We start from the raw sequence: 27,442 nt of genomic DNA on the forward strand, positions 1-27,442 counted from the left end.
AAAAACAGTGTAGGCAGGCATTTTGACTGTATATGGGATTACTTTGGATCTTTCTGTTTGTGTAATGAAATGACTGCATGTGTTGAACATACTAAATTGTAGGCTTTACAGGGTCTTATAAGCTCATGTGGGCTGGGTGGGCACTTTTGGTGCAACACACTTTAATGAAACACATCAAATAGACAATAAAAACAGGCCACTAAAACGCATCACAACCAAGTCAGAGAAATAGGCAGTGCAAGGAAGACATCAAATAAATAAAAAAAGCTCAATAAAATGATAGTGCTTTTGCAAGCCTCAGCTACTTGGACACCATCTAAAGTTTAGGAGCCTGGATGGCAAAGTTCCAATACTGGATCGTGTTCTGGCTCATAGGGCATGTGTCTTCAACAGGGGGTCCGGGACCCCTAGGGGGTCCTCAGAGTTACTACAGGGGGTCCTCCAAATCTTTGTGTGATAAAACTTTTTTTCCTCCTTTTTTATATTAACCATTTGAACCCATGGTCCATATTCTGAGAACTTAAGACAAAAATAGCAGATCTACATTTTCAGCAAAGAGGTTTGGTGTAAAGGGGGAAAAGAGCAGACTAAGTACAGAGTGAAAGGTTAAGTTTATTATTGACTGTTCAAGTGGTTAGATGTCTGAAAACACACATTGACATGAATCCAAAATACACTGATGATTGTGCTGTCAAATAATCAAACTATGGAATCTATGAAAAGGTTGTGGGGGTCCCTGCTCCATCTCTCTCTCAAGTAAGGGGTCCTTGGCCTGAAAACGTTGAAGACCCCTGTCATTGGGAGTTTAGCATACAAAGGATGTGTGTGTAACCATGTCTAAATAAAGTATGTCAATGTTTGTATAGATGCACAGTACTAGGTAATGTGCATGTATGTATTCAAACCTCTTGAAGGACAACTTTGAAGGACAAGATTGCATCTTGGGAATGGGCTTATTGTGTCTAAACATACATATTCTACATGCTCACAACGCCTCTGAATATGAATATATTTAGAGGTATTAAAAAGCCCTTAAATTGTCACTTTAGAAATGTGCAGATACCCTCTATAACAGGTCTGGAATTTCGTAATTTGAGGGGCAAGGACTCTTGGACTTTGGTGTTGTCATTTTTTTGGGGCTCAAAGGCCAAATGCCAGGGCAGGAAGGCCATCAAATAAAACAATATTTAAGTCCATTGAAAGAATTTGTTGAATTTAAATGTTAGGGATGATAAACTAATCTGCAGTGAAATAGATAAATGATGGTATTTACAATCTGATGCATGCTCAGCCCTGCACCAATCAAAGTCAGATGGGACTTCAGGGAGTTAAGATTTCAGATTCTCAACAAAAGACACTGGTGTCTACATGACAATGAAGAGACATCGGTGTTTACCGTCTACATATTGACAATAAAGAGAGAGGAGAAATTGGTACAGTCAGCTGGGGCATTAAGGCCACTGTGGCCTCAGGTCATGCCATTGGTTTGAGGGGCAATAGGCCAAACTGACGGGCAACGGCGGCCATGGCCTTCATGGCCTCCATGAAATTCCTGCCCTGCTCTATACACTTAATCTTTATGTTGGTTTGTTTACTGTGGAGTGAGGAAACAATGTTGCACATTAAGTTAATCGTCTGGGGATCCCCCCCAAAATAATTTGGGGACCCTCCTCCCTGGGTCAACCCACAGGTTGAGAACCACTGCAGTACAGTACATCACCTGTCAACCGTACCTGCTTGATCTTCTTCTTCTGCTGTCCCTTTTGGAAGGAGGGAGGGTCACACTCATGGGCCAGTTCTTCTGCATTCAAGAACTCTGCACAGGTCATGGCACTGGTGGGCGTGTCCTCAAACTCTGTCAGTCTAATCCGGGGAAACATAACATAACAGAGCCAAGTTTAACCACTTGAACCCCGGCATCCAAATTCTGGTGGGGGGGGGGGGAGAGAACGCTAGCCATAAAATAGTAGCTCTACAAGCTCAAAGCGCGTTGCAAAGTGGTGAAGTTGTCCTTTAAATTGTTAAAGGGATATTCCACTTTCAACAGGGAAACATCTTATGGGCCTTTCTCCACACACACACCCATTGTAACTTCAAACTTCATTTTAACCATGAAAGATTCATCAAAAACACCCATTATCTTTTCTGGTCATACTACCCTCCTAATATGTGAGCAGGCTGTGTTTTCTCTATAATTTTTTTATTTATTTTTAATAATTATTTGGGAAAATGGAAAAAATGTAATACAAAAAATAATTATCAAAAATAAATGAAAAAAGTAATTGATAAAACACGGCCTGCTGAAAAAATAATGGGTGTTTTTAATGAATCTATCATGGTTAAAATGAAGTTTGAAGTTACAATGGGTGTGTGTGGGGAGAGACCCTGGGCCTGGAGGGCCTGGTAACATTTACATCAAATATCTAAATATTGAATCAAGCAAATTAAAAACTGTTCAGGGTGTTCATGAAAGCCTGATTAGACGATAACATTACAAAACGTTTTTTTGAAAGTGAAATATCCCTTTAATTAAAAAGGAAAGTGATGGGGCGCCCGCTGGCCTGGTGGTCAAGGCGCATACCACATACTAGGCTATGATGCCTGCTGGCGTCGCCGGTTCGATTCCCGATCTGGACGACCTTTGCTACATGTTGTTCCCCCATCTCTCTCCCCATTTCCTGTCAGTCTACTATCCTATCAAATAAAGGCAAAAAAAAGCCCCAAAACAAATCTTAAAAAAAAAAAAAAAAAAAAAAAAAGGAAAGTGATGACATTTGAATGAACGTGTAATGAAATCACAAGTGTTTCAGTGACGTCACCCACCTCTTTCTGAGTGTGGCCTCGCACACCTTCACCACGTTGATTATTTCCTTCATGGTCCGTCGGAAATCATGCATGCGGGCGGCGACCAGCAGAGCTGAGGAGGACATCAAAACATTCCATTCAAAAAATAAATCACACAAAAACACCCTTTTCTTTCCTTCATTCACTACATTTTTCTGTTTGGTCAAAATGTGAGCTTTGCGCCTGTGTCAATGTGTGTGGGTGGATGTACTTGTGCGTGCGAGCGTGCATGCGCATGCATGCACACGGAGTGCAACTGGAGGTCATTTGTCTCTATGGATTATTATTGCTGTTAAGCTGTATTGCTCATATTTCTTTGTTGTTTTGGTTTTCAAATCTGTTTTCTAGTAAAGCACAAGCAGCTGTGCGTGAAAGATGTTTGTAAAAAAAACATTGTTTGAAGGGCATGGGGAACCGGATGGTGCATCTATACCACATGGTTTCGGCGTCCCTAGTTTGGCACTGACCGGAGACTTGTGTTGCATATCGCCCCCCCATCTCTGCCCTCGGCTTCCTGTCTCACTATAATCTCATCATGTACTGTATAAACAAATGAAAAACATGCCCAAATCAACATGTTTGATTTAGGAAATGCGTGAGGATCTGTCTTGATAACACCGATTCTAGAACGCACACGCACGCACGCACGCACGCACGCACGCACGCACACACACACACACACACACACACACACACACACACACACACACACACACACACACACACACACACACACACACACACACACACACACACACACACACACACACACACACACACACACACACACACACACACACACACACACACACACACACACACACATTTTGCTGGGGACCCCTTGTAACCCCCTCAAGGACCCCTGGGGGTGCCCAGACCCCACTTTGAGAACCACTGAAGAACTATTATATAGATCATGTTTTCATTAGGACCGAGTGAGACGAGGGGATCAGGCTGTTATAGCTCAAGTTCACAATGCTTGTAGATCGTCTATTTTAGGCAAAGGGGTTTGGTGCAGAGGGGAAAAAGAGAAGACTAAGTACAGAGTGAAAGGTCAAGTTTATTAAGTATTGTTCAAGTTGTTAAACATCTCAAAACACAAATTGACATGAACCCAAAATACACTGATGATTGTGCTGTCAAACGATGAAACTATATGGTATCTAAGAACAGTTTGTGGGGGTCCCTGCTTCATCTCTCTCTCTCAACTAAGGGGTCCTTGGCCTACAGAAGTCCAACAGAAAACACCCCAACCCCGCATCACTCTTCATCCCCATCATCTGGGGAAAGCACACCCCAGATTAATGCAAGTTTTTTTCCGAGGTGGACTTTTAGTTTTTTTCAGTGCCATGCTCGCAATTATCATGAATTCCCTCTCAGCGGTTATGATCACTCGTACGCAGCCAAAAGGTTGATGCCCAGAAACGGCTCAAACATTAAAAAACAACAAATAAAAGCAGTCTCTGCAGACCCAGACTACAAATGGGCCATTAAGTAATTTGGCTGATTCTGATACGTTTTAGGAATAGTTTATATGCCATTTCAAGGGGTGGTGTAAAATATTTGGAGTGTGTGTGTGTGTGTGTGTGTGGGGGCGGGGGCGGGGAGAAAGTTCCATCTTTCTCTAATGATGATGAGACTGAGCAGAGCAGGCACGGCAACAAAGGCCCTGGACGGGATTTGAACTCACGGCCTCAACAGTACATGGCAAACGCCTTAAGAGCACGAATACAACAGGAACAGAAGCCCAGGATACAGGAACACGAGAGGAGACAGTTTGAAAAAAGGAGAACTACGGGACTGATATGATGGAATACGTTGCACTGTGAGGCTTAAAGCAGAGCGGTTATATAATGGTCATTAGCCTTGCTGCGCTCGACAAGCCTTTTAAAAGATGGATGCGTGCTCCCGCTTCTGCATGCAGTCCTAACAGCCCTCAGGACGGCGGAGGCCTGCTTTTAGTCCAGACGGGCTTTGTCAAACATATACGCTAAAGCTGCAGTTTTCACGGAGGAAACACTTCGCTACAATTTTTATGACTCATTCTTCTTCTTGTAAGTTGAAAGTTTAACCACTTGCTGTTAGCCCTATTTTCCAAAACGTCAAGAAAAGAAATCGAACATTATTGAAGATGTTCGCCTGCTCTATGACGTGACAATCTTTTGTTCAGACAAGCTCACTATGCGTCGCGAAGCTTGTAGATCTTCTATTTTTTTTTTAATTGTGAAATGTTTTGAACACTTTTATGGCATGCCCAAAATAGGGTTAAAGTATGGATCTACTGAGCAGGTTTCATGACACAGCCTTCCTCTCAGCCAGGGACATGCAGAGAATGTTAAAGAGACAGGGGCTGACATTTCTAAAAGGGCCTTTTGGTGAAACAATTGAAAATAGCAGACCTCCAAGCTCACAAGGGGCGGCATAGCTGAATGGTTAGGGAGCCTGCCTGGGGAACAAAAGCCCCTGGATCTCCTTGGTTCGATTCCAGGCCAGGGTAGCAATGTCGATGTGTGTCCCTGAGCAAGACTCTTAACCCCTAATTGCTCACGTGCTCCTTGTGGGCAGCGAATCAGCTGGGTTGGGATTGAAAATGCGTAATTTCCCTTGCGGGACGAAATAGGTATATATTATTATTACAACGCGTGAGCTTGGAGGTCGGCTATTTTCGGTACTCGATACCACACCAAACTAAGCATGATCAAGTGAATACTGGAGATGTGCAACATAACATGCTGCATTCAAGTTCAGGAGAGTTTGGACAAGGCAATTCTCTTGAATGCTGCCTTCAGGTATGGCATGGAAAGGGGGCATTTGCATTTCTTTCACCATAGTAAAAACTGCATTCATGGTCTGCAGAGGGCACTTTTTACGGACGAGTAAAAGGGCTCTGAGATCTTCCTCTGGTTTTGTCCTCACTGTCAGAAAACTTTTAGTTTGCACACGATGGTCCAATGACAACGATACTGCCATCATATAGGGTAACAAACTTTGCCTTCCTCTGATGTGTAAGTGTATCCTCCTCAATAATTTATGATCAATTAATTATTCAGGCAATGCAGCCGAGGGAATAGAGACGAGCCGAAAAGTAACCTGGGCGCACCAGCGGACACGTGGCAGAGGAAGAAAGTTATTTGATTTCAGGACATCGTTGCCAATCGGAAAACATGTCCAAAAGCGTTACTTTGGACACACATTCCAATGGATCCAAGGTAGTCATTATTTAGTCAAAAGCTTGTTAATACTGTTCATCGATTACATATTTATAAAACTCCAGACTTAAGCACAATCATTTAAAAAAGAAATAGTAAAAATTGTGTTGTGAGGCTTTAGATTCAGTAATTTTGTGTGACACACAATTTAGGAGGAAAAAAATACAAATATGGGGATACAAGGTTTCTGCCCAACAGCTGCCTTATGTTTGTTGTATTGTATTGCTGGCAAGATTTCTCCCTGTATCCGGGGAACGTATGATTGGACAGCGATGCCAACGTATTGCAATGGCCTGATTACAATCACGCAGCTTCACCATTTGCCCAGGACAACCGCAGTCTTCCTCCGTTCGCCACTGATGAGCTTCAACTGGAGCAGCTGGGGGTAAACTGCTCAAGGGCACTTCGACAAGAGTTGTTAGGGAGTACAAGGCGACGGGAGACATGGTTACTTAATGACCACCCAAATCTTTTTTTCCCCCAGCCGGCACAGACACTTTAAACCAGCAAATCTCCAGGCACGAGCCACAACTGTTAATTACCCATTACATCCAGTACAGCGCTGTGATTTTTTACCGATCTATGATTGCATGCGTGTTGTTGTTATGTCACAGTCAAGTCACTGTCGCAGCGCGAGGCATTGTGAGCTTGTAGATCGGCTATTTTCGGCAAAGTGGTTTGGTTTAGAGGGGAAAAAGTAGCAGACTAAGTACAGAGTGAAAGGTCAAGTTTATTAGGTATTGACGGTTCAAGTGGTTAAATATCTGAAAACACTGGCTGACATGAATCCAGTCATGGACATCATTCAAAGTAATAGGGCAACGGAATATAACCTGGTGGCTGCGTCTATCGAGTTCAATGGAGTTCAAGTCGTGCCATGTTATATTGTTCCTCAAGCTATAATGGGTTTGGGTGGATAAAATACCTAAATATTTATATTGTGAAGAAATATATTTTGACCATAATATAGTGATATAATTTTTATTTTTATTTAAAAATGGACAATGAATACCCAGAAAAAGTGAGGACATTTTTTGCCGGTCCACACTTCACTGGAAGCTATTTTGAGGCTAGGGACTTAGATTTAGAGTTCAGGTAAGGGTTAGATTAGGCATGCAGCAGAGAGATGCCCTGAGGCAGGGGAACGGGAGTCGATGTGGTGAATGCAAACTAAAGGACGCTTCCTCACAAGTGGAGCCGACTCCACACAAAACCCTCAGAGTGTGTCCGTCATGGTTACCTGCAGGGGCGTCACAAGGGGGGGACAAGTGGGACTGACTTACTAGGGCCCAAGGGTGGAGGGGCCTTCATTATTTTATACTTTAGCTATTGAAAAATAGCAGATATACAAGCTCACAGCGCGGCACCGAGTGCCACGCTGCAAGCTTGCATAGATCCGCTATTTTTGAAAAATCGTAAGAATGTGTGCTTTGAATATATGTATTTTTTAAGCGAACATTTGTAACTCAAATTTTGATTCTGGGGGGGTCCCCGGAACTAAATATTTTGAGATGGGGGTTCGTGGCCAAATACATACCATTTTGGGGGTCCTTCACGTGAAAAGGTTTGAGGACCACTGACATAGAAACACAAAAAAACACAAATCTTCATGATTTTTCATGAAGCTTACAAGCTTGCAGCGCGGCACGCTGTGAGCTTGTAGATCTGCTATTTTTCAATAGTTAAAGTGCAAAATAATGTGTCTAAATGGGTTAAAACCCCTCCCCCTATGAAGAACATTCATGGGAGGCCCGAAGTGAATCCTTGTACCCAGGGCCCAGAATTTGGGGCGACACCCCCTGGTTACCTGCACCACACAGCCGGTTACCTGCACCACACAGCCCAGTCATGGTTACCTACACCACACAGCCCAGTCATGGTTACCTGCACCACACAGCCCAGTCATGGTGACCTGCACCACACAGCCCAGTCATGGTTACCTGCACCACACAGCCCAGTCATGGTTACCTGCACCACACAGCCCAGTCATGGTTACCCCTGCACCACACAGCCCAGTCATGGTTACCTGCACCACACAGCCCAGTCATGGTTACCTGCACCACAGAGCCCAGCAGGCCTGCGTCCCGTGTGCATCCAGTCTCTCTTCATCCTCTGGACCAGCCGCATCGCTGTCATGGTAACCTCGCGGTTTTTATCACCAAACTCCAGCAGCTGGGCGAAGCGGGGAATGTACAGACATGGATCTGGTGTGTGTGGGGGAGACAGGAAGAGTACATGGGTTAGACAGACTGATACACCATACTATAACACAAGGGTCTTCAACAGGGGGTCCTCAGATCTTTGAGCGATAGAAACGTTTTTTTATACTTCTTTTTTATATTAAGCACTTGAACGCTAGTGTCCATATTCTGAGAACTTTAGCCAAAAATAGCAGATCTACAAGCTCACGGCGCCTCGCAGCGCGAGGCGGTGTGAGCTTGTAGATCGGCTATTTTCGGCAAAGAGGTTTGGTTTAGAGGGGAAAAAGTAGCAGACTAAGTACAGAGTGAAAGGTCAAGTTTATTAGGTATTGACGGTTCAAGTGGTTAAATATCTGAAAACACTAGCTGACATGAATCCAAAATACACTGATGATTGTGCTCTCTCTCTCTCGACTAAGGGGTCCTTGGCCTGAAAATGACCCCTGCTATAACATATGGATGTTTCCACTTATATATATATGTCATGACAGACACAGGACAGCTAGTGACAGACTTGTTGGACCGAGTGGGTGGTAATCGTGGATTCACAGTAACGGCAAGGATGGTGCATTGGAAATATGGTATTTGTTATGCTGCTATATGCTCTGCTACCCCTGAACAGAAAATGCATTCAAAAGCAAACGTGTGGAAAAATACTGTCATCCTGCAACAAATGCTACTCAAGGGACAGCTCCACTGAGGGGGAAAAAAAGTATATGTCTCAGACTGTACATTTAACTCTCTGTACATTTAACGTCTGGCCAACAGGATAATCAAACTTAAGTACTTCAGCCACTGCAGCAGAGACTTCCACTGCCTTATGGTGGATGTGATGACCATAACCACTTAAACCTACATACTTAGTTGACTGGGGTCTACCAGGGGTATACTCTACACTACATCCACTCCTTTCCCCTCAACACCAAACCTCCTAGCCCAGGGGTCTTCAACAGGGGGTCTAGGAACCCTAAGGGATCCTCAGAGTTACTACAGGGGGTCCTCAGAGTTACTACAGGGGGTCCTCCAAATCTTCCAATCCTTTTTATATTAACAACTTGAACCCTAGTGTGCATATTCGGAGAATTGCAAGGCGTTGTGAGCTTGTAGATCAGCTAATTTTTAGCAAAGAGCTTTGGTGTAGAGGGGAAAAAAGAGCAGACTAAGAACAGAGAGAAAGGTCAAGTTTATTAAGTATTGATGGTTCAAGTGGTTAAATATCTGAAAACACAAATTGACATGAATCCAAAACACACTGAAGATTGTGCTGTCAAACGATGAAACTATATGGAATCTATGAAAAGGTTGTGGGGGGTCCCTGCTTCATCTCTCTCAACTAAGGGGTCCTTGGCCTGAAAACGTTGAGACCTCTGCCCTAGCCAAAAATAGCCCATCTACAAACTCACAATAGTTTGCGGCATTTGTGGGTTTTGTAGATCTATCATTTTTGCTGAATGTTCGCCTATTTGTTTGACATTGAGGGTTTTACTTTGTAGCAATTCAGTTTTGAAAGGACATGTAGCTATTATTGGACTACAACTGCTTGTTGTAGGGATCAGACCTGTGGACTTTCCAGATTACAGGACAGCCATTTAACCAGTATGGCCCCACGGCACCCCAACGAAACGCTAGCCACCAGCAAAAACCCTGGAAAACTTCTTTTTTTTCCGTCTGTAGCTGAGGCTGGTAAATCTGTCATTTTCTGCTAGACAGATTGGCAGGCAGCCAGCTCAGCTTCTGTCTTTTCTATTATAAAACAAAAAGTACTTGAAACTAAAGCTATGAAACTAAATTGTCTGGTGAAACTGTGAACCCTGCTTGCCATCGGGGGGCCAGTTGACAACAAAGAGATAGGTTTCGTGCACTTGGTTATGAGAGCGGAGTCAAATAACTTTGATCTTAGTGACGGTATTTAAAGAGCCCTCGGTTGCAGAGCTGGTGGAGTCAGCTGGTAATAAGATCCAGCAGGGCCCTTCCCCCCTACGTACCGTGTAATGATACGTCCATGAAAACTAGCAGTCACTGCTCCAGGCTGGCTGCAGTGGACCATCTATAGCACTGGTTCGGGACACATTTGTGGGTCGATCACAGACCAATTTGTATGGGTCACGACTAGATGAAAGAACTTCCATAAATAAAAATGTACAATAATTAGGAAGTAGTGAAAATAGCCGATCTACAAGCTCACAATGCGGCGCGAAGCAACGCATTGTCTGCTTGTAGATTTGCCATTTTCTCTAGTTTGGGTCCCAGGAAAATGTCTATTTTCTCTTTTGCGTTAAAACGTTTTAACAAACCACTGATCTATAACACTGTTTCCCAAATTTCCCAATTTATTTCCTTAATTAAAATAAAAACGTTTGGGAACCACATATCTATAAGGCAGCTGTACGGGTCGGCAACTATCTATTATATCACACGGTCTTCTTCTGCACAGCAAAATCCTGAGAGTTAATTTCACTCAGATGATCTGGACACTGCTCTAGGCTACAGAACAATATCTATGGAACTGCTACAGCGGTCACACTATGCAGTAATTATAATAATAATCAACTTCATTTCTATGGCGCCTTTCATGTGTAGAATGTAGCTCAATGGGTTCAATGATGTTGAGGACAATAAAGAAATGAGTGTAATGCGTGTGCATATGTCCAGCCACTGTCTGTCACTGTCCATGGCTGTGGAAGAGAATCTACGGCATGTAACTAACAGTGTAATATCTACTGAAGTACTAACGATATGTTTTACATTCTCATGTACTGCCTGTGTACTAGCAGCAACCGAGTTGTAATGATGCGTTTAATGAGACCGGTGTAGCATGGTGTCCTATATGAATGACTGTTGAAGTACATTAGTCCTGACGAAGAAGAGTGTATCAATCATTTATCTAATGAAAATTGAAACTCTTGATTGAAAAGTTTCCCTATCGCCAACCCCACCTAGGGTGTGGGCGATAGGGCCTTTCTGTGTGGAGTTTGCATGTTCTCCCCGTGTCTCCTAGGGTTGATACCCTCACAAAAACATGAACAAACTCCCCCCAGAATGACAACAACTAGAATCGTCAGAGAAACGCTGTGGTTGGCCAGATGGTCAAGAATTGGCGCACACCCTCAGGTGTCTTACTAGTAGTATACAGTACATTGTGTCTACTACTGTGGTACAGTATCTTTGATACATGCAGTCACTGTTCTTCAATCAACTATATTATCTGTTATTTAGACGTCACTGTGCTCGGCTGTTAGTCGAGCATAATACACAACTATTCCTCAATGTTCTCTAGAATCTACTGTAGTGCTCAAGGAACTAGACACTTCTAGAAACTTTTGTAGTTTTGTAGGACTTGAACCTAATTTATGTCATCTGCTTAAAATATGATTTAATTGCATAAAATCTGTTCTTGGCAAGCGACACTGTCGTGTGACAAAGAAATTAGGCTTAACACTCATCCGTTCTACAGTCTGATAAGAAACTTCTGTACTATTCACTGTTCTAGGATGCAGCATAGCGTCTTGTCTCGCAAAATAAGTACAAGTTCTACTGAGTGTCTAATCAATGCATATCAAATGTGTAACTGTCAATTTTTATTTTGCTACAAGGACTTCCTTAGCCCCATATAGAACCTCACCCGTCGCTGCATGCTGTTGTGCTCCGAGATGAGGTCCTAAAAAGATGGCGTAGCGATCGCTGGGACTGCCGCAACAACGAGTTGGAAAACACTCAAAACGACATTTTATCCAAAAAGTAAAGGTAGCCATCTTTTTAGGACCTCATCTCGGAGCACAACAGTATGCAGCGACGGGTGAGGTTCTATATGGGGCTAGGACTTCCTATGCTAACAATGCCAGAAATTCTGACGCAGAGAGACACCGGGCAAAGTAGAGGGGCAACCATGCCTGAGGACACTGCTTAGCATTGTTGCTGCATCCACCGCGCAAGGACTTCTGTTTGCCAGGAAAAATATAAATAGACTTTTGACCCAGACTCTCCCATTGTTTCTTGCCAATGGGAAGATTATTACAAAAAATCACACCCGTGTGAAGTGGAGCTGTGTGTGTGTGTGTGTGTGTGTGTGTGTGTGTGTGTGTGTGTGTGTGTGGATCATGTGTACCGATTTTTGTGACATTTGAAGAAAATATGTAGGAAAAGGAGCAAAAAGTGTGTTTTGGAGAAAATTCAAGATGGCGGAAAATCTATCATGGCGCAAATGGGCGTGGCCTGTATGGGGAGATGCGTGATGACCCAAGGAATCCAGGGAAAAAATATTTTTGACCTATGGTTCAAGAGTTACAGGCCAAAACGTAAAGTGGGGTGTTATGGCGCCACCATGCGGCCAAATGACACAATTATTTTTTATTTAATCCTTGAAATCATTATGAACCTCCTCTCCAAGTCTTGAAACTCTAGCCCCTATGGTTTGCGAGAGACAAATAATTGAATGTGAGTTTTTGCGATTCCCATTATAAGTCAATGGGGAAAATTAATTCACTAATAAATTAATATCAATTAAACTATAGAACCTTTCTCTTAGAAAAGTAATAGCCCACGATTCCCGAGTGGCGCGAGTGTGTGGTGGCAAAACTGTGGGACTAGTGGCGTGCCGAAGTTTAGGAAGTTCAGGCTACATACAGACAGACAGACAGACAGACACACAGACAGACCCACCCACACGGCCACGTATAGGGAGCCTGTGCTTCACACAGCTCCAAAAAAGGTTGTGTACGAGTACCATAACATAACCCATGCTAGAGGGTAGATTTCTTTTTTGCAGGTTTTAATTTACTTTTTTGGGAGCAAGATAATGTCAAGAAGCACAATGTGGAGCAAATGGTTGAACGGCAGAGGAGATGGTGAACACGACTCAAACCCATGCCTCAAAAAAGACGATAACTACTGTAAGTAAGTCTGTGCCTGCAGCGTAACGTACAGTAGAATCATAAGGTACAGTATGTGTTCTAAGTTGGCTGAGCCACTAGCAATTATCAATTCAACCCACAGCCTCAACTTGGTTTGTATCCACTGAGGCACCAAGTACAAAGGTAGTGCATTGTGAAATGACCTTTTGTGGAAACAATCTTCTCTTAAACAGTTGACAGATGCCAGAATATGTGCCTAATCTTATACTTAATCACTCTTAAGCTGTGCATATAATCATATAGACAATGTTTTTGCATGTGGACTACTCTCCTTGTCACCAACCTATCAGGGGACAAGCTAACCCAAGGGACAAGCTTGTAGGGGTGAAGGAGGAGAGAAGGAAGCATGTTATGTTGCATTGTTGTGTTGGCATAGTCTCTGCAGAACCTGTCCAACCAATATTTCACTGCTTGTACCCGTACAAGTGACAAATGACTCGACTATTGATTGTTGACATGTCATCTCAAAGTGAAAGTGATGCCCGCCTACTCAAAGTGAAAAATGTATGTACAGTAACAGTGAAAGTGTATACTGAAATACTGAAAGTGAAAGAGTGTTTCGTGCCTCGAGGGTTCTAGGGGTGTATTCTCTCTGGGATTATGGCTGCTGGCTCCAATTGTATCATTATGACATACTAGACTTCCTTCCTGTGCATGTCTATTTTGCAACGGGCCACCCGGCAAAGCTCGTTTGTCCCTCACAGGGACGTGCGGGGCCCCTGATTCGGCCCGGGAATGGGAATTGGAGAGGCCCTCATTGAGTGCGGCCGGTGGTCGCGCACCAGATTTTTCCGCCTTCCGGACGTGCAACGAGGCCCCAAATACTAACCGATGAGCGGTTACTTTTAGGTCTCAACGTTTTTCTGGTATAAAGAGAGTCTAATAATGTTGTTTGTAGACCATCTAGGAGTAGTCAAAGAAGCTAAGAAGTAAGAAGTAGTGGGCCGGTATTCAAATAATAGACAAGCCAGTGGGGCCAATGTGATGGCTCTGTGGGCTGCTGCTACTCAATGATTGGCCATTTCAGAACATGAGAGACAAGCCAGTGGGCCAATTACATGAGTTATATTTACTTTGTGGGCCAGCCATTTTTTTAATGGCCGGCCTGGACCGGCCGGGAATGGACCGGCTGTTCGGGAGTTGTCCTGCTTTTCCCAATGGCCAGCACGTCCCTGTTTTGCCCAACTCAAGCACCTGCTTTCGAATATGTCCTGGGAGGACGGGAGAGAGCTCCCTGTGGTGAGCTCATGACCTCTCCACCTCCCGCAGCACTCGTAGGTCCTGGGAAGAGCTCTTTCCACACTATATGGAGATGGCCCCTAACAGGATGTTCTGGGTTGTAGCAGAGTAGAAAGATTTCAGGACCTTCTCTAACACCTCTAATTTCCTCAGCTGCCTGAGTCTTTGGCTTTGAGTAGCGTAAAGGTGCAGTTTGCATGCCAGATGCCAAGAGTGCAGTTTGAACTGTGTGCTGCATATCATACTGTATTGTCTGTTGCTGTCCCGCCCATCCTTTTTTATTCTAATTTTGTATAATGTGTATATATTCTCTCAGGGGTCTTCAACGTTTTCAGGCCAAGGACCCCTTAGTTGAGAGAGTTGAAGCAGGGACCCCCACAACATTGTCATAAATTATAGTTTCATTGTTTGACACCACGATCATCAGTGTATTTTGAATTCATGTAAATTTGTGTTTTCAGATATTTAACCACTTGAACAGTCAATATTTAATAAACTTGTCCTTTCACTCTGTACTTAGTCTGATCTTTTCCCCCTCTACACCAAACCTCTTTGCCGAAAATAGCCGATCTACAAGCTGCTGGCTAAAGTTCTCAGAATATGGACGCTAGGGTTCAAGTGGTTAATATAAAAAGGGCGATTTTTTTTTTCTATCACACAAAGATTTGGAGGACCCCTTGTAGTAACTCTGAGGACCCCCTGTTGAAGACCCTTGCACTATGTGCTTAATAAACATCGGAGTCTCCAGAGACAAGGCTATGTGGTTGTCATTTTGTTCTCAGAGTGCACCGTTCATTTGCTTACAGAAAGTGTTTCGACTGAATTACCACATGTCACCACCTGTAATAGAATAAAGCTTTTAAAATCCCTGCAGGGATTCTAAATCACAGTACATATTTTTTTCCAGCAGTTTGAAGTTATGTTGAGAGACAGTGGTATTTAATGCAATAATTATTAGAGGTTATATTTAGGGATAAATGAGCTATAATCAGTTGCATTCAGTCTAACTCCAGATTTTGTGAGATGTGTTTATATTGCATTGATTTTTGTCATTGATTCTTGTCACTTTAAATACAGAGGTTATAATGTGGTAATGCAACTGCAAATGTCACTTTCACTGTGATCACAACACAACTTCTGTGATATATTATATCATTTGTCTATATTTGCAACATTTTCTTTTTTTTACCCGTCTGAATGAATAGCCTAATATTCACAATCGTCTGAAAACGAGACGGAGAGAGATACGAGGGGTTGCCCTGAATTCAGAATCATTTCGGAAGCAGCGAACATGAGAACAATTTGCATAGTGTGTATGTGCATGTGTGCGCTGATGCACTGCGTCAGCGACACACACACATGCACACACACACACACACACACACACACACACAGTGGTGTAAACTAAGTAACTAAGTACATTTACTTAAGTACTAGTGCAATTGAGGTATTTGTACTTTACTTAAGTATTTCCAATTTCTGATACTTTTGCTTATACTCCACTACATCTCAGAGGCAAATATTGTACTTTTACTCCACTACATTTATTTGAACACTTTAGTTGTGGATTTTGATTATAATTACAAAACATACATGAACCACTAGCAATGCGACACATTGTGAGCTTGTAGATGTGCTATTTTCCAAAGATTTGTATACATTTGAAAACTTGAAATGGGACCTTCTGCATAATGAATACTTTTACTTTTGGTACTTTAAGTACATTTTGATGAGAATACTTTTGTACTTTTACTCAAGTATATTTTGAATTCCAGGCTTTTACTTGTAACAGCAAGGGTCTTCAACAGGGGGTCCGGGACCCCTAGGGGGTCCTCAGAGTTACTACAGGGGGTCCTCCAAATCTTTTTGTGAGAGAAACCTTTTTTCTCCTTTTTTATATTAACTACTTGAACCCTAGTGTCCATATTCTGAGAACTTTAGCCAAAAATAGCAGATCTACAAGCTCACAGCTTGTAGATCGGCTATTTTCAGCATAGAGGTTTGGCGTAGAGGGGAAAAAAGAGCACGCTAAGTAGCTACAGAGTGAAAGGTAAAGTTTATTAAGTAGTGACGGTTAAAGTGGTTAAATATCAGAAAACACAAATTGTCATGAATCCAAAATACACTGACGATTGTGATGTCAAACGGTTTAATTATAATCTATGAACAGGTTGTGGGCGTCCCTGCTTCATCTCCGTCTCAACTAAGGGGGTCCTTGGCCTGAAAACGTTGAAGCCCCCTAGTGTAACAGAGTATTTCTACTTTGCAGGACTGATACTTTTACTTTGAGTAAAACATGTGAGTACTCTTTCCACCACTGCACACACGGGGGTGGCGCTTAGTGATTCTACTCTGACGTCCGCTCCGTGCGTCAATCTGACTGGTCGACAAAACCAAACTGGGCGTGGAGGAGGAGATTACAGCGAGAGGAGAGGAGAGAGGAGGAGAGAAAAAAAAAAGAAAAGAAAAAAATAGACCCGGACATAAAAAAAGAAAACTCTCCGACAAATTACTATTCACATTATATTCACACGGTGGTCGACACGGCAACAACATCTCCTCCGCCTCGTTTTAGGTCGATAGAAGAAGCTTTTGGAAGGAGGGGGAGAAAAACATCTGCCGGGATTAACGCTGGTTGAGGAGGAGAAAAACGAGGACTATACGATACGGCTCTACCTCTGGATTACACATTCTGTGCTGCTGAAAAAAGGGGGAAAATAAAGCGATTGCTCCGTGGAGTCGTGGACACGTCTCTCCCCCGTCCGAACCCGACGATGACATGAGCACGGAAAACGGGCTGAAAGCGTTCACATATTTGACGCGAGTCAGTCGCGGCGGTGGACGGAGGAGGTCGAAAACGGTTCTCCGAAGCTCCGACACAGCGGGGTTTGTTGATGTCGCTCGAATATAAGCGATCCGCGTTTCGTAAAACTTGAACATTGACCTGCATTTTCTGTGCATCGCATTGAGGGGACCTGGATTGGCAACAACACACAACCCACCACCGAGCAGTAGCACCAGTCATTTGAGTGTTTATTATTAGGGGTTGTTGGGGACAGCAGCAGCCAGGCAGGACCAGCGGCCAAAGCGCTTTGCTTTGCTTGCGGGCGCCGATGCCAACGGCAGACTGCAGGTTGCTTCACCATGGCCGGATCATGAGGTGCCTGACCTATCTGCTCTTACTCCCCGAAACGCTGAAGAAGAACTCCAGGAAGGTCGCCGCCGGGAACAGAGTCTCGGGAGTGGGACTCCCGCTATGCTATGAGATCCTAACTTTGTCCTTGAGCAAAAAGAAGCAGAAGCAGAACATGGCTGCGGAGCTGTACCCTCCCGCCGCCGTAAACAACAGCCAACAGGACCTAGTAGTGGCCGGCGGCGGTGGCAACAACGGCACCACCACCTCCTTGACGACGCCGGGGACCGAGAAGCCGTCGTCGGCCGAGGTGGAGGTCAGTCGGTCCGCGGGCAGCAGCACCGCCACGACCCCGACCTCCTCCACCTCCTCTGGCTCCGCCGCACAGCAGAACATCAACAACAACAACGTCGATCCGCCCAGCTGGCAGAGCAGCCACCCGACGCTACGGGAGAGGTAGGGCTGGCTATTTTACCATTCAGCTGGGGTTGTTGCAGTCACGGTGCCGTTGCACGGTCAAACGACGGCGTTAGCGAGCGGTGCAACGACACTGTGCCTGCAACAAACCCCCCAGCACTGAGCACAGCCGTTGTTGAGCTAAACTCCGAAGAGTTTTTTTCTTTACAAATGTACACATTGTACCCTCCGTGTTGTTGTGGGTTTTTACAGCGTAGGAGGTGGCAGATTGTAATGGTGCAGTCACAGAATTCGACTGGTCACGGGTTTCAGTGCGGTGGTGGCCTTGTCGAATTGATTGTGCGCCTTCAAAGATTTTATTCTGATTTTGGGGACGCACGTTAGGTTGTTCTTTCCAAGGTCTATTCAGCTTAAAAAAAACAACAACATAATAGTGAGTCCCAATGATAAACTAGTACAAAAACAATAACAACAACACTGTAGCCACGAGATGTCCACTTGATAGTAATTGTATATTCTGCAAGTGACTTTAGATATTGTTGTCATATTATGTGTTCGTACAGTGCTGCATACAATGTGATGGGTAAACTATTTCAGAGCCATGACATTGTCGTGTTGATGATCTTTTATCAAGAACTTGTGCAGATCAAATGCAAAAATATAGCCTATCTCGGCGATGCATGGGTACAATAATCTATACAGCAATAAGACCCACTTAGGCCAATTTAATTAGCTTTGCAGTTGTTAAATGACAGGCTGTAATGAAATAAACGACGCGTGATATTTCCTGCACATAAGACAAATTGCGCCGCCTCACGGCTAAGTGATTGTTTTGGGACCTATGGCGTTTTGAGAGCTATAGCGAGAGACTGTTCTGTGCTCACAGATATTACATAACACCAGATGCGTGTACACTGATGGTTAATCGTAAATATTCTTGCTTTCTTAAGGAACGCGTTGATGTTTAACAATGAGCTGATGGCTGATGTCCACTTTATTGTCGGACCCTTGGGGGAGTCTGAAAGAGTTCCAGCACACAAGGTAAATGGGGGGAAAAAACACTTTTCTTTCTTTAACCAACTATTGTTGAACGCATATAGAAAATAAATGTATACGATTTTTTGGGTCAGTGGTCCTACACTGTTACTATGCAAGTTGCTAACATGTCTCGGCACTAACACTACCAGGGCAAATTCCTTTGCATTTATTGCACTTGGCGGAATCAAGTGATTCTGATTGCATGTGTCACTGATGCATCTGCCTTTTTTTGTCCGTCCCTCCTCTCTCCATATCCGTCCGTCCCCCTTCTCTCTCCCTCCCCTCCAGTATGTGCTGGCCGTGGGAAGCTCCGTCTTCTGTGCCATGTTTTATAGCGATCTGGCCGAGGAAGAGTCGGAGATCCATATCCCAGATGTGGAACCTGCTGCATTTCTAATTCTGCTGAAGTAAGCCACTCCGCCATCACTCATCTTAGCGAACCGAGCGAGGGAGGCAGAGAGGAGACGACAAGCCCAGTCTGTCACTTCAAAGGATGTTATTACTCATCCGAAAAGCTTAAACCAGAGTCGAATGCCAGGACGCTAGGAGCGCCAGAAGGAGCATGGTGACAGAAAGCACAGTGCTCTGTAATTGCTGGTTTCTCTGTGCTCTTTGTTCAACTAGAAATGCCCCCCTCTCCCCTCCTCTTGTCTTTGCCTCATCCTCAAGCCTGACAATTTTCTTTGGGGGGGTATATGCATACTGCAGGGATATAAATAGCCTGCCTTTGTTGCTCATTCAATAGCATTGCCTAAGCCGGGCACCATGGATTGTTGTGCTTGTTATCCTGTGTGAGAAATAGGCTAGGATGTGTCAAGTCATTACCCAACCCTCTTTTAGGGAGAGCAGAGCGATCATAATTTACTAAGTTATGGTTTCCTTGTGTTGGTCTGTTAGCAGATGTAGCTACAATTACTAGTGTGACAAATAGAAACATATGGAGAATTTCATTACCCACATTCTATGCATGTCATTAAGTACAATAATACAAAATAAGTTTAATAGTAATAAGTAAATAAAGGGCAATGCTTTTTACTGATCACTCTTTTGTCTCTCTCACAGGTACATGTACAGTGATGAGATAGAGCTGGAAGCAGACACGGTGCTGGCCACCCTGTATGCCGCCAAGAAGTACATAGTTCCAGCTCTGGCCAAGGCTTGCGTTAACTTCCTCGAGACGAGCCTGGAGGCCAAGAACGCTTGCGTCCTGTTGTCTCAGAGCCGCCTGTTCGAGGAGCCAGAGCTGACGCAGCGCTGCTGGGAAGTGATCGATGCCCAGGCGGAGCTGAGTCTGTGCTCCGAGGGCTTCTGTGAGATTGACCTCCAGACGCTGGAGATCATCCTGAGGAGGGAGACGCTCAACACCAAGGAGGTGGTGGTGTTCGATGCCGTCATGAGCTGGGCTGCGGCCGAGTGCAAGAGACAGGGCCTGGGGCCCAACACGTGCAACAAGAGGGAGGTACTGGGCAAGGCCCTGTACTTGGTTCGCATCCCCTCCATGAGCCTGGAGGAGTTCGCGGATGGGGCGGCGCAATCGGACATCCTGACACTCGAGGAGACACACGACGTCTTCCTGTGGTACACGGCGGCCAACAAGCCACAGCTGGGCTTCCCTTTGACCCCCAGGAACGGTCTGAAGCCCCAAAGGTGCCACCGATTCCAGTCCTCGGCCTACCGGAGCAACCAGTGGCGCTACAGGGGCCGCTGCGACAGCATCCAGTTTGCGGTTGACAAGCGGATCTTCATCGCGGGACTGGGGCTGTACGGGTCAAGCGGCGGAAAGGCCGAGTACAGCTGCAAGATCGAACTTAAGAGGCAGGGCACGACGCTGGCGCAGCACGTGACCACATTTGTGTCGGACGGGTCCAGCAGCACCTTCTCTGTGTGGTTCGAACACCCGGTGCAGGTGGAGCAGGATGCATTCTACACAGTCAGTGCCGTGCTGGACGGCAACGAGCTCAGCTACTTTGGACAGGAAGGAATGACAGAGGTGCAGTGTGGGAAAGTGACTTTTCAGTTCCAGTGCTCCTCGGACAGTACCAACGGGACGGGGGTGCAGGGCGGGCAGATCCCAGAACTGGTGTTCTATGCGTAAGCTGCACTGGACTGAACTATTGGTGGAATATAATGTACAACCCCCTGCCCCCCACCCGATGCTCCCCGAGCCTTCAAAGTAATGTAGCATTAAAGACTATAAGGAGAAAATAATGTCACACTAAATGGCCTGATAGTTCGTCAAGAGAGACTTATTTTGAAACAAAGTAAAGGAAACATTAGTTTTTTTATCTTTTATCTTATTTAAGTTAATGTTATTTTTTTAATTTAATTATTTGGTTACATTTAACGTTATTTTTCGTTTTGTTCTTCTGACATCCCGTGTGTGGAGGGCTGCGGCTGCTGTAGGAACAACATTAGCATAGTGCTTTTTGTGGTTATGTAATCAAGCTGAGCTCCATAACTGGAAATCAAGTAGGAGCTGCTTCTAAGTCAGGGTGGGAGCCAGAGAGACACGATGCTGGTACATATTCTGCTGTGGCAGGGGAGTTCTGTCTACGCTAACAGCCACTTTGGCAGACAGACAACCACCATCCGGAGCCTCTATTCTGATCTTAAAAAAATCAAAGTTGGCTTAGTCATACTGCTTCAAGTGGCTGATGAACATTGTGATTTAAGAACCACTGTGGCCTGTTAGTAGAGAGTTTGTTCCATGACCCCTGCTTCGAAATTGTGCGATTGCAAGTCCATACGATCGATGTTGTTGCTATAGTGCAAGCGGCGATGTTACACGAGGAGCAAACTTTATGTATGTATGTTATGATTAACAATGCAAAAAGTAGTAATTGTAAAAAGAAAACAAAAACAAGTCGTTTTGCACTTGAGAGGATGGCCTCCGCAACGTTGTGTCTTTTTTTGTAAAATACAGTTTAACTGTACAGCTTGATGCTGTTGAAACCCAAGAAATGTCCTGTACAAGAATGCTTATGATGAAAAAAAAGAAAGAAAAACAGATAAAAGTTATAATGTGACTGAAGCTTGAAATGTTCAGTTGTTTTGTCATTGCTGTGCCTTGTTCCTGTGAGTGGTCATTTGAGGGATAACAGCACCCTCTAGTCATCCTTAGGAGAAGTGCATGCCGGTCATTATTAAATATAAACCCCAGCCAAAGCTGCTTTAATTATTTACACATACACAAGGATTCATAATAAACCTGAAGTAAATTAAATCCCAGTAATCCGATTCGGTCATGAATTTGCCAAGTGAAAAATCAAGTCACATCTTACATAGGTGCTACAGTTAAATAGGTAGACCTTAGCAATATATCACCCCATTAGAGCTTTATTTACCATAATAGGCTTCATGGGTAGAGCTTGGCTTTAACACTACCAGGGCTAAATGTTCCATTCCCTGTGTAATGGTGAGAGAGCGGCACTAACACAGCCAGAGTTAAGGACTTGCATTTGCTGTGTAGCTCCGAGACTAGACTACAGTATGGCACTAAAACTGCCAGAACGAGTTTTAAAGTCTATATTCCCACTGGGGCCTACCATGCTAAAAATGCATACACTCATGGTATTGTGAGACATTTGGGATAAAAGCATTCTACCCAAATGGCACATACTGTAACTGTAGGGAGCTTGGCAGGAACAGAAACTCCAGAGCTAAATTTAGGTACTCATTTGTTCCACTGAACAAACAGCAGCCTGGCTTACAATCAGAGCTTCTCTGACAGTCTAAGAGTAGACGCACACATAGATTTCAATCCTCGTTCAACCTTAACCCATTTAGGCCAAGGATTACTGAATGCTTTAACTATTGAAAAGTAGCAGATCTACAAGCTCACAGCGCGGCACCCAGTGCCACGCTGCGAGCTTGTAGATCTGCTATTTTTGAAAAAAAGTCGTGAAAATGTGTGCACATCTTTGAATATATGTATTTTTAAAGCGAACGTTTGTAACACAAATATTTGCTTCTGGGGGGGTCCCTGATACAATATTTTTAGATGGGGGTCCGTGGCCAAATACATATCATTTTGGGGGTCCTTCACATGAAAACGTTTGAGAACCACTGACATAGTAGTCTCTCAAGAACAGACTAACTGAGCTCCAGTTAAGTGAAAAGGACCTTTTCTTTGACGATGGCTGGCCAGATTGCTGACATAGAAACATAGGTTTTTCAAAAAACCTTAGAAGGAATCAAAAGACACTTATAGAATCGGGTCAAAATTCTAATTTTCACGATTTTTCAAAAATAGCAGATCTACAAGCTCGCAGCGCAGCACTCGGTGCCGCGCTGTCAGATTGTATATCTGCTATTTTTCAATAGTTAAAACATAAAATAATGATACACAATACAGTGTACCCGTTCTAAAAGTCCCATACAAATTTAGAAAATTAGGGTGAAAATACCGTGCTGTAGTTTTACTCTCCAAGGCTTTCGGACTAAAAAGCTTACTTTGGTCAGCAACAAGCAACATTTAGGGAAATGTACATATGTATCTTCAAAATAATCCATAACGGAAATGGAAGTAGGTATAGTGTTGGTTCGTTGTTACCTATGGCAGGAGCGTTGATGCACAGTTCTCTGGCCAGGACGAGGAATGTTTTCCCCAGAATGTAAACGTTCACCTGATGGAGGAAATCACAGTTGTTGTAATGAGACACAAAAACAACATTTTAAACTTTTTAGCTTTAACTTATAAAGCAAGGGTCTTCAACAGGGGGTCCGGGACCCCTAGGGGGTCCTTAGTTACTACGTCTACAGGGGGACCACCAAATCCTTGTGTGATAAGGTAATTCTTTTAAATTAACAACTTGAACCCTCGCATCCCTATTCCAAGGAGAACTTAAGCCAAAAATAGCAGATCTACAAGCTCTCAACGCCTTGCGCCGCGAGGCGTTGAGAGCTTGTAGATCGGCTATTTTTGGCAAACAGGTTTGGTGTAGAGGTAAAAAAAGAGCTGACCAAGTACATAGTGACAGGTCAAGTTTACAAATATTTAAGTGATTAAATGTCTGAAAATACACATTAACATGAATCCAACAGACTGATGACTGCTGTCAAACAAGTGAATCTATCTATCTATGAATCTATCTATGAAATCGATGCAAATCTCCATCACACATTTATACAATATGTAGTGGGGGTCCCTGCTTCATCTCTCTCTCAGCTAAGTGGTCTTTGGCCTGAAAACGTTGAAGACCCCTGTTATAAAGTATATAACATTGGGCGGGAGACAGTGAAGAGGAAGACAATATGGAGGAAGGTACTGGTGGGATCTAAACGTGGACCCACCAAGGCCATGTGGTCTGAAGGAGGAGGTTTCAACTATCAACGAGTACTTCAATCAAACACTGACATTTACAGAAACATGGCCTTCATTCACCCCTGTAAAACTCAAATGTACCTGCCTGGGCACAGGTTTTAAGTATACATTGTAACGTTTAGCAGACTGAGTGAGGCAGTTCGCCTCCAACCGGTACGCGAACCCCAGCCCCCCACTCAGCAGACAAGGCAAGCAACCCACAACGCCAAGAGAGCTAGCTTGCTTGGCACAGCGAGTTACGGCCCGGTCTCTTGCAGGGTCGTTACAGTATACATTGTGTTATATTAACAAGAGAAATTCTAAGCGAGACTGAGCAGATTGGGAGAGGAACCCGTTACATTACAATCAGGTAGAAGTTCCAGTTACTTATTACATAAGTCATATTGTAAGAAAAACTTCCAAAATATATGTATCTGCTATTTTTGATTGTGAAGTTTTAATCAAATGTTTTATTTAGACAGTTTCCATTTATTCCTCATTATCAAATCAGTAACCCAGTGCCATCTCTCTCAAACACACACACACTTCTTTGAAGCTTCATTATCCCCCTATACCTTGTGCTACCAAGTAAGGGAGAGGGACGGAATGGAAGCATGATTTAGATGATGGGGGAGAGGCGGGAGGGAGGCTGACTGCATGCACGTGATTGATGTCACTTCCACTTGAGCTATTTAGCCCGATTGCCTATGCAGAAGCCTAGTTTAGCAGTAAGGAGAAAGGGGGGGTTGGGTGGATGAAAGAAGATGTCATTGGGGTTATCAAGCCCAGGGAACCTCCCATCACAGATGTTTCATTGTTGTGGTCCCCAGGCCAAGACACCTCCAGAAGGCTCTTCTGCAGTAAACTCTGCTATGGCAGAAGCCAACCCCTCCCTTCCATGAAAAAGACAGGGGGATAGAGTCGGTAATGACTAAGGAACAATGACACCACAAGTAGGGATGCACCATCGGTATCGGACGATATTTGCCATTTTCGGTCAATATCAGTAGCGGTAAATAAAGCTGACATTAACTGATCACAGCACATGGTTGGTTCTACAGATTCCAACCTTCGCACTTGGATAGCTGAGATCTTTGCCTACGTTCTTAGCTACTTCCCCTGCCGTTACTGTACTTTGCATGATGTACAGTTGTACAAAACAACACTGACACGCATGAACTTGGTCCTACTGATGCTGTCAGTGTTCTCCCTATACATGAATCTCCATATATAGCTATCAGGGATCTCCATATATGGGTATAAAAGGGACAAGGATGGGATTAATTTGCAAGTGTGACTATTGATGACATAAGGTATCTCCACATATGGGCATAAAGGGGATTGTATGACGTCAGACATCAGAGGTTTCACATAAATGGCCGTTCATGATCGAATTTACTATCATATGAACATCACAAGCACATTAGATTCAAAAGGACCTACACGTTGATTACAGACACACGCTGAGCAACACCTCACTGTTTCTATGTCCCAAATGCTCACATTGCGGTGCCTTTGTATAGAAAGAGGAGAGAAAGGGTTTCAAGATGTATCTGTTTCCCTGGCACAAAAGGGGGAAATAATATATATATTATATATAAACAAATATCGGTATTAGTATCGGTTACATTTCCATATCGGTGCATCCCTAACCCCAATCATTGGTATCCTCTCTATGTCTGACATACTTTATGTAATGTTCCTCCCCCAGTTATCAAAATCAAAGCAGAGAAAAAACTAGAAGCAGTGCTCTTCCGAGCACAGGTCTCCACCAGGCCACACAAATCGGCCTGTTATAGCGCCACCATGAGGCTGATTTAAAAAATGTGGGGCAGAGGTTCTGAATTAGCATCCAGGGAGTGTGTGTGCTCAGTTTGGCAGCGATCGGGCCAACGGCGCCGGAGATTAGCTGGTAACAACCAGGCCACACAAATCGGCCTGTTATAGCGCCACCATGAGGCTGATTTGAAAAATGTGGGGCAGAGGTTCTAGATTGGCATCCAGGGAGTGTGTGTGCTCAGTTTGGCAGCGATCGGGCCAACGGTGACTGAGATTAGCTGCTCACAAACTGCGAGGACGCACGGACGCACGCACGCACGGACGGACGGACGGACGGACGGACGGAGGGGAAAACATACTCTCCCTCAGCCTTCGGCTGGTGGAGACAACTAGTGGTTTTCACTCTAAAAGACACGGTGGCCATTTGGTGGCTAGAGCAGGGGTGAAAGCTCGGTGACCAGGTCACGATCCCCATGTCAGCTTTCTCCCGTTCCTCTCCGGACCAACCCTTCACATCTCAGGGGGTGGTTTGGTTTGGGGTCCCCACCCGGGTAGACAGACAGTGAGATGGACCATCAGTCAGGCATGGCAGGCAGACAGATGGAGGGACCGACAGACTCTCACTCTCAGCCTCCCGTGGAGCCAGGCCGGCCCGCAGCCTCACCCCGTTCTATTCTGGGAGTCAGATTCCATTCCGGAATTCAGACAGAAAAACAAAAGAGGTGGTACGATATGGAACAGAATGGAACGGATGTTAATCTGGCGTCAGGCTTTGGCAGATTTCATTTGTATAATATCGTTGTTGTCGGGTGAAAACCTTGTATGTCCAAAACCGTTCGTTTTGCATTTATCATTTTAAAAATGATTTAAACTAGTGAAAACAGCTGATCGACAATTACACAACGCCTCGTACCGCGAGGCGTTGTGTGCTTGTAGATCGGCTGTTTTCACTACTTCTGTGCGACGGCCTCGTACGATGAAGCAGGGATTTGCTTTGCGAAAGAACATACAAATTTGAAACTTGGAGATACGAGGTTTCCACCCGACAACGACGATATCAAATCTTTTACTTTCGCAGTTGGTTTCCGAGGATAATAGCATTTTAACGGTATCAACAAGTCAAATTGAAAGGATAAAATGTTGATACGCTATGGAAACTATGAAATGTGAACTGTGGATGGAATGTTAACTACAAGATGCAAGGGCAGCAAAATAACTTTGTTCTCTCCTTATGATTACACGCCATGCAGCAAAACTAATCAACTAATCAATTCAGCTGTAGTTTCAGCCAAGCCAACAAGAGCTTTTAAAAATGAATGCCAGAGGAACCTCCAGACATTTTTCAACAGTAAGCAGTGAGGCAAATGCAC

The 27,442-nt window shown here is 44.2% G+C and overlaps 2 protein-coding genes across 2 annotated transcripts in view; one reads left to right on the top strand and one right to left on the bottom strand.

Moving 5' to 3' along the window:
- Positions 1-27,442, bottom strand: part of brf1a (BRF1 general transcription factor IIIB subunit a) — a gene marked incomplete at its 5' end in the record, with an annotated part of 148,289 nt that overhangs the window by 95,050 nt on the left and 25,797 nt on the right. The window contains 4 exons of the mRNA XM_080751130.1: positions 1,734-1,863; positions 2,824-2,917; positions 8,108-8,257; positions 23,544-23,616. Of these exons, the coding sequence (XP_080607256.1) occupies positions 1,734-1,863; positions 2,824-2,917; positions 8,108-8,257; positions 23,544-23,616 (447 nt within the window). The remainder of the gene's footprint in view (positions 1-1,733; positions 1,864-2,823; positions 2,918-8,107; positions 8,258-23,543; positions 23,617-27,442) is intronic.
- On the top strand, positions 16,951-21,953 carry LOC308305782 (BTB/POZ domain-containing protein 6-B-like). The gene is made up of 4 exons (XM_080750652.1): positions 16,951-17,992; positions 18,904-18,994; positions 19,280-19,398; positions 20,054-21,953. Exons 1-4 carry the CDS (start codon positions 17,517-17,519, stop codon positions 21,084-21,086), a joined length of 1,719 nt encoding a protein of 572 aa, XP_080606778.1. The 5' UTR covers positions 16,951-17,516; the 3' UTR covers positions 21,087-21,953.

Source organism: Nannobrachium achirus (genome assembly GCF_963921795.1).
Source record: "Nannobrachium achirus genome assembly, chromosome: 20".
In the NCBI taxonomy this organism is placed as follows: domain Eukaryota; kingdom Metazoa; phylum Chordata; class Actinopteri; order Myctophiformes; family Myctophidae; genus Nannobrachium; species Nannobrachium achirus.

Coding starts and splice junctions, on each gene's coding strand:
- LOC308305782 (XM_080750652.1), top strand. CDS start 17,517: ATGCCAACGGCAGACTGCAGGTTGCTTCACCATGGCCGGATCATGAGG. Junction 17,993..18,903: donor CACCCGACGCTACGGGAGAG/GTAGGGCTGGCT, acceptor TGCTTTCTTAAG/GAACGCGTTGATGTTTAACA. Junction 19,399..20,053: donor GCATTTCTAATTCTGCTGAA/GTAAGCCACTCC, acceptor TCTCTCTCACAG/GTACATGTACAGTGATGAGA.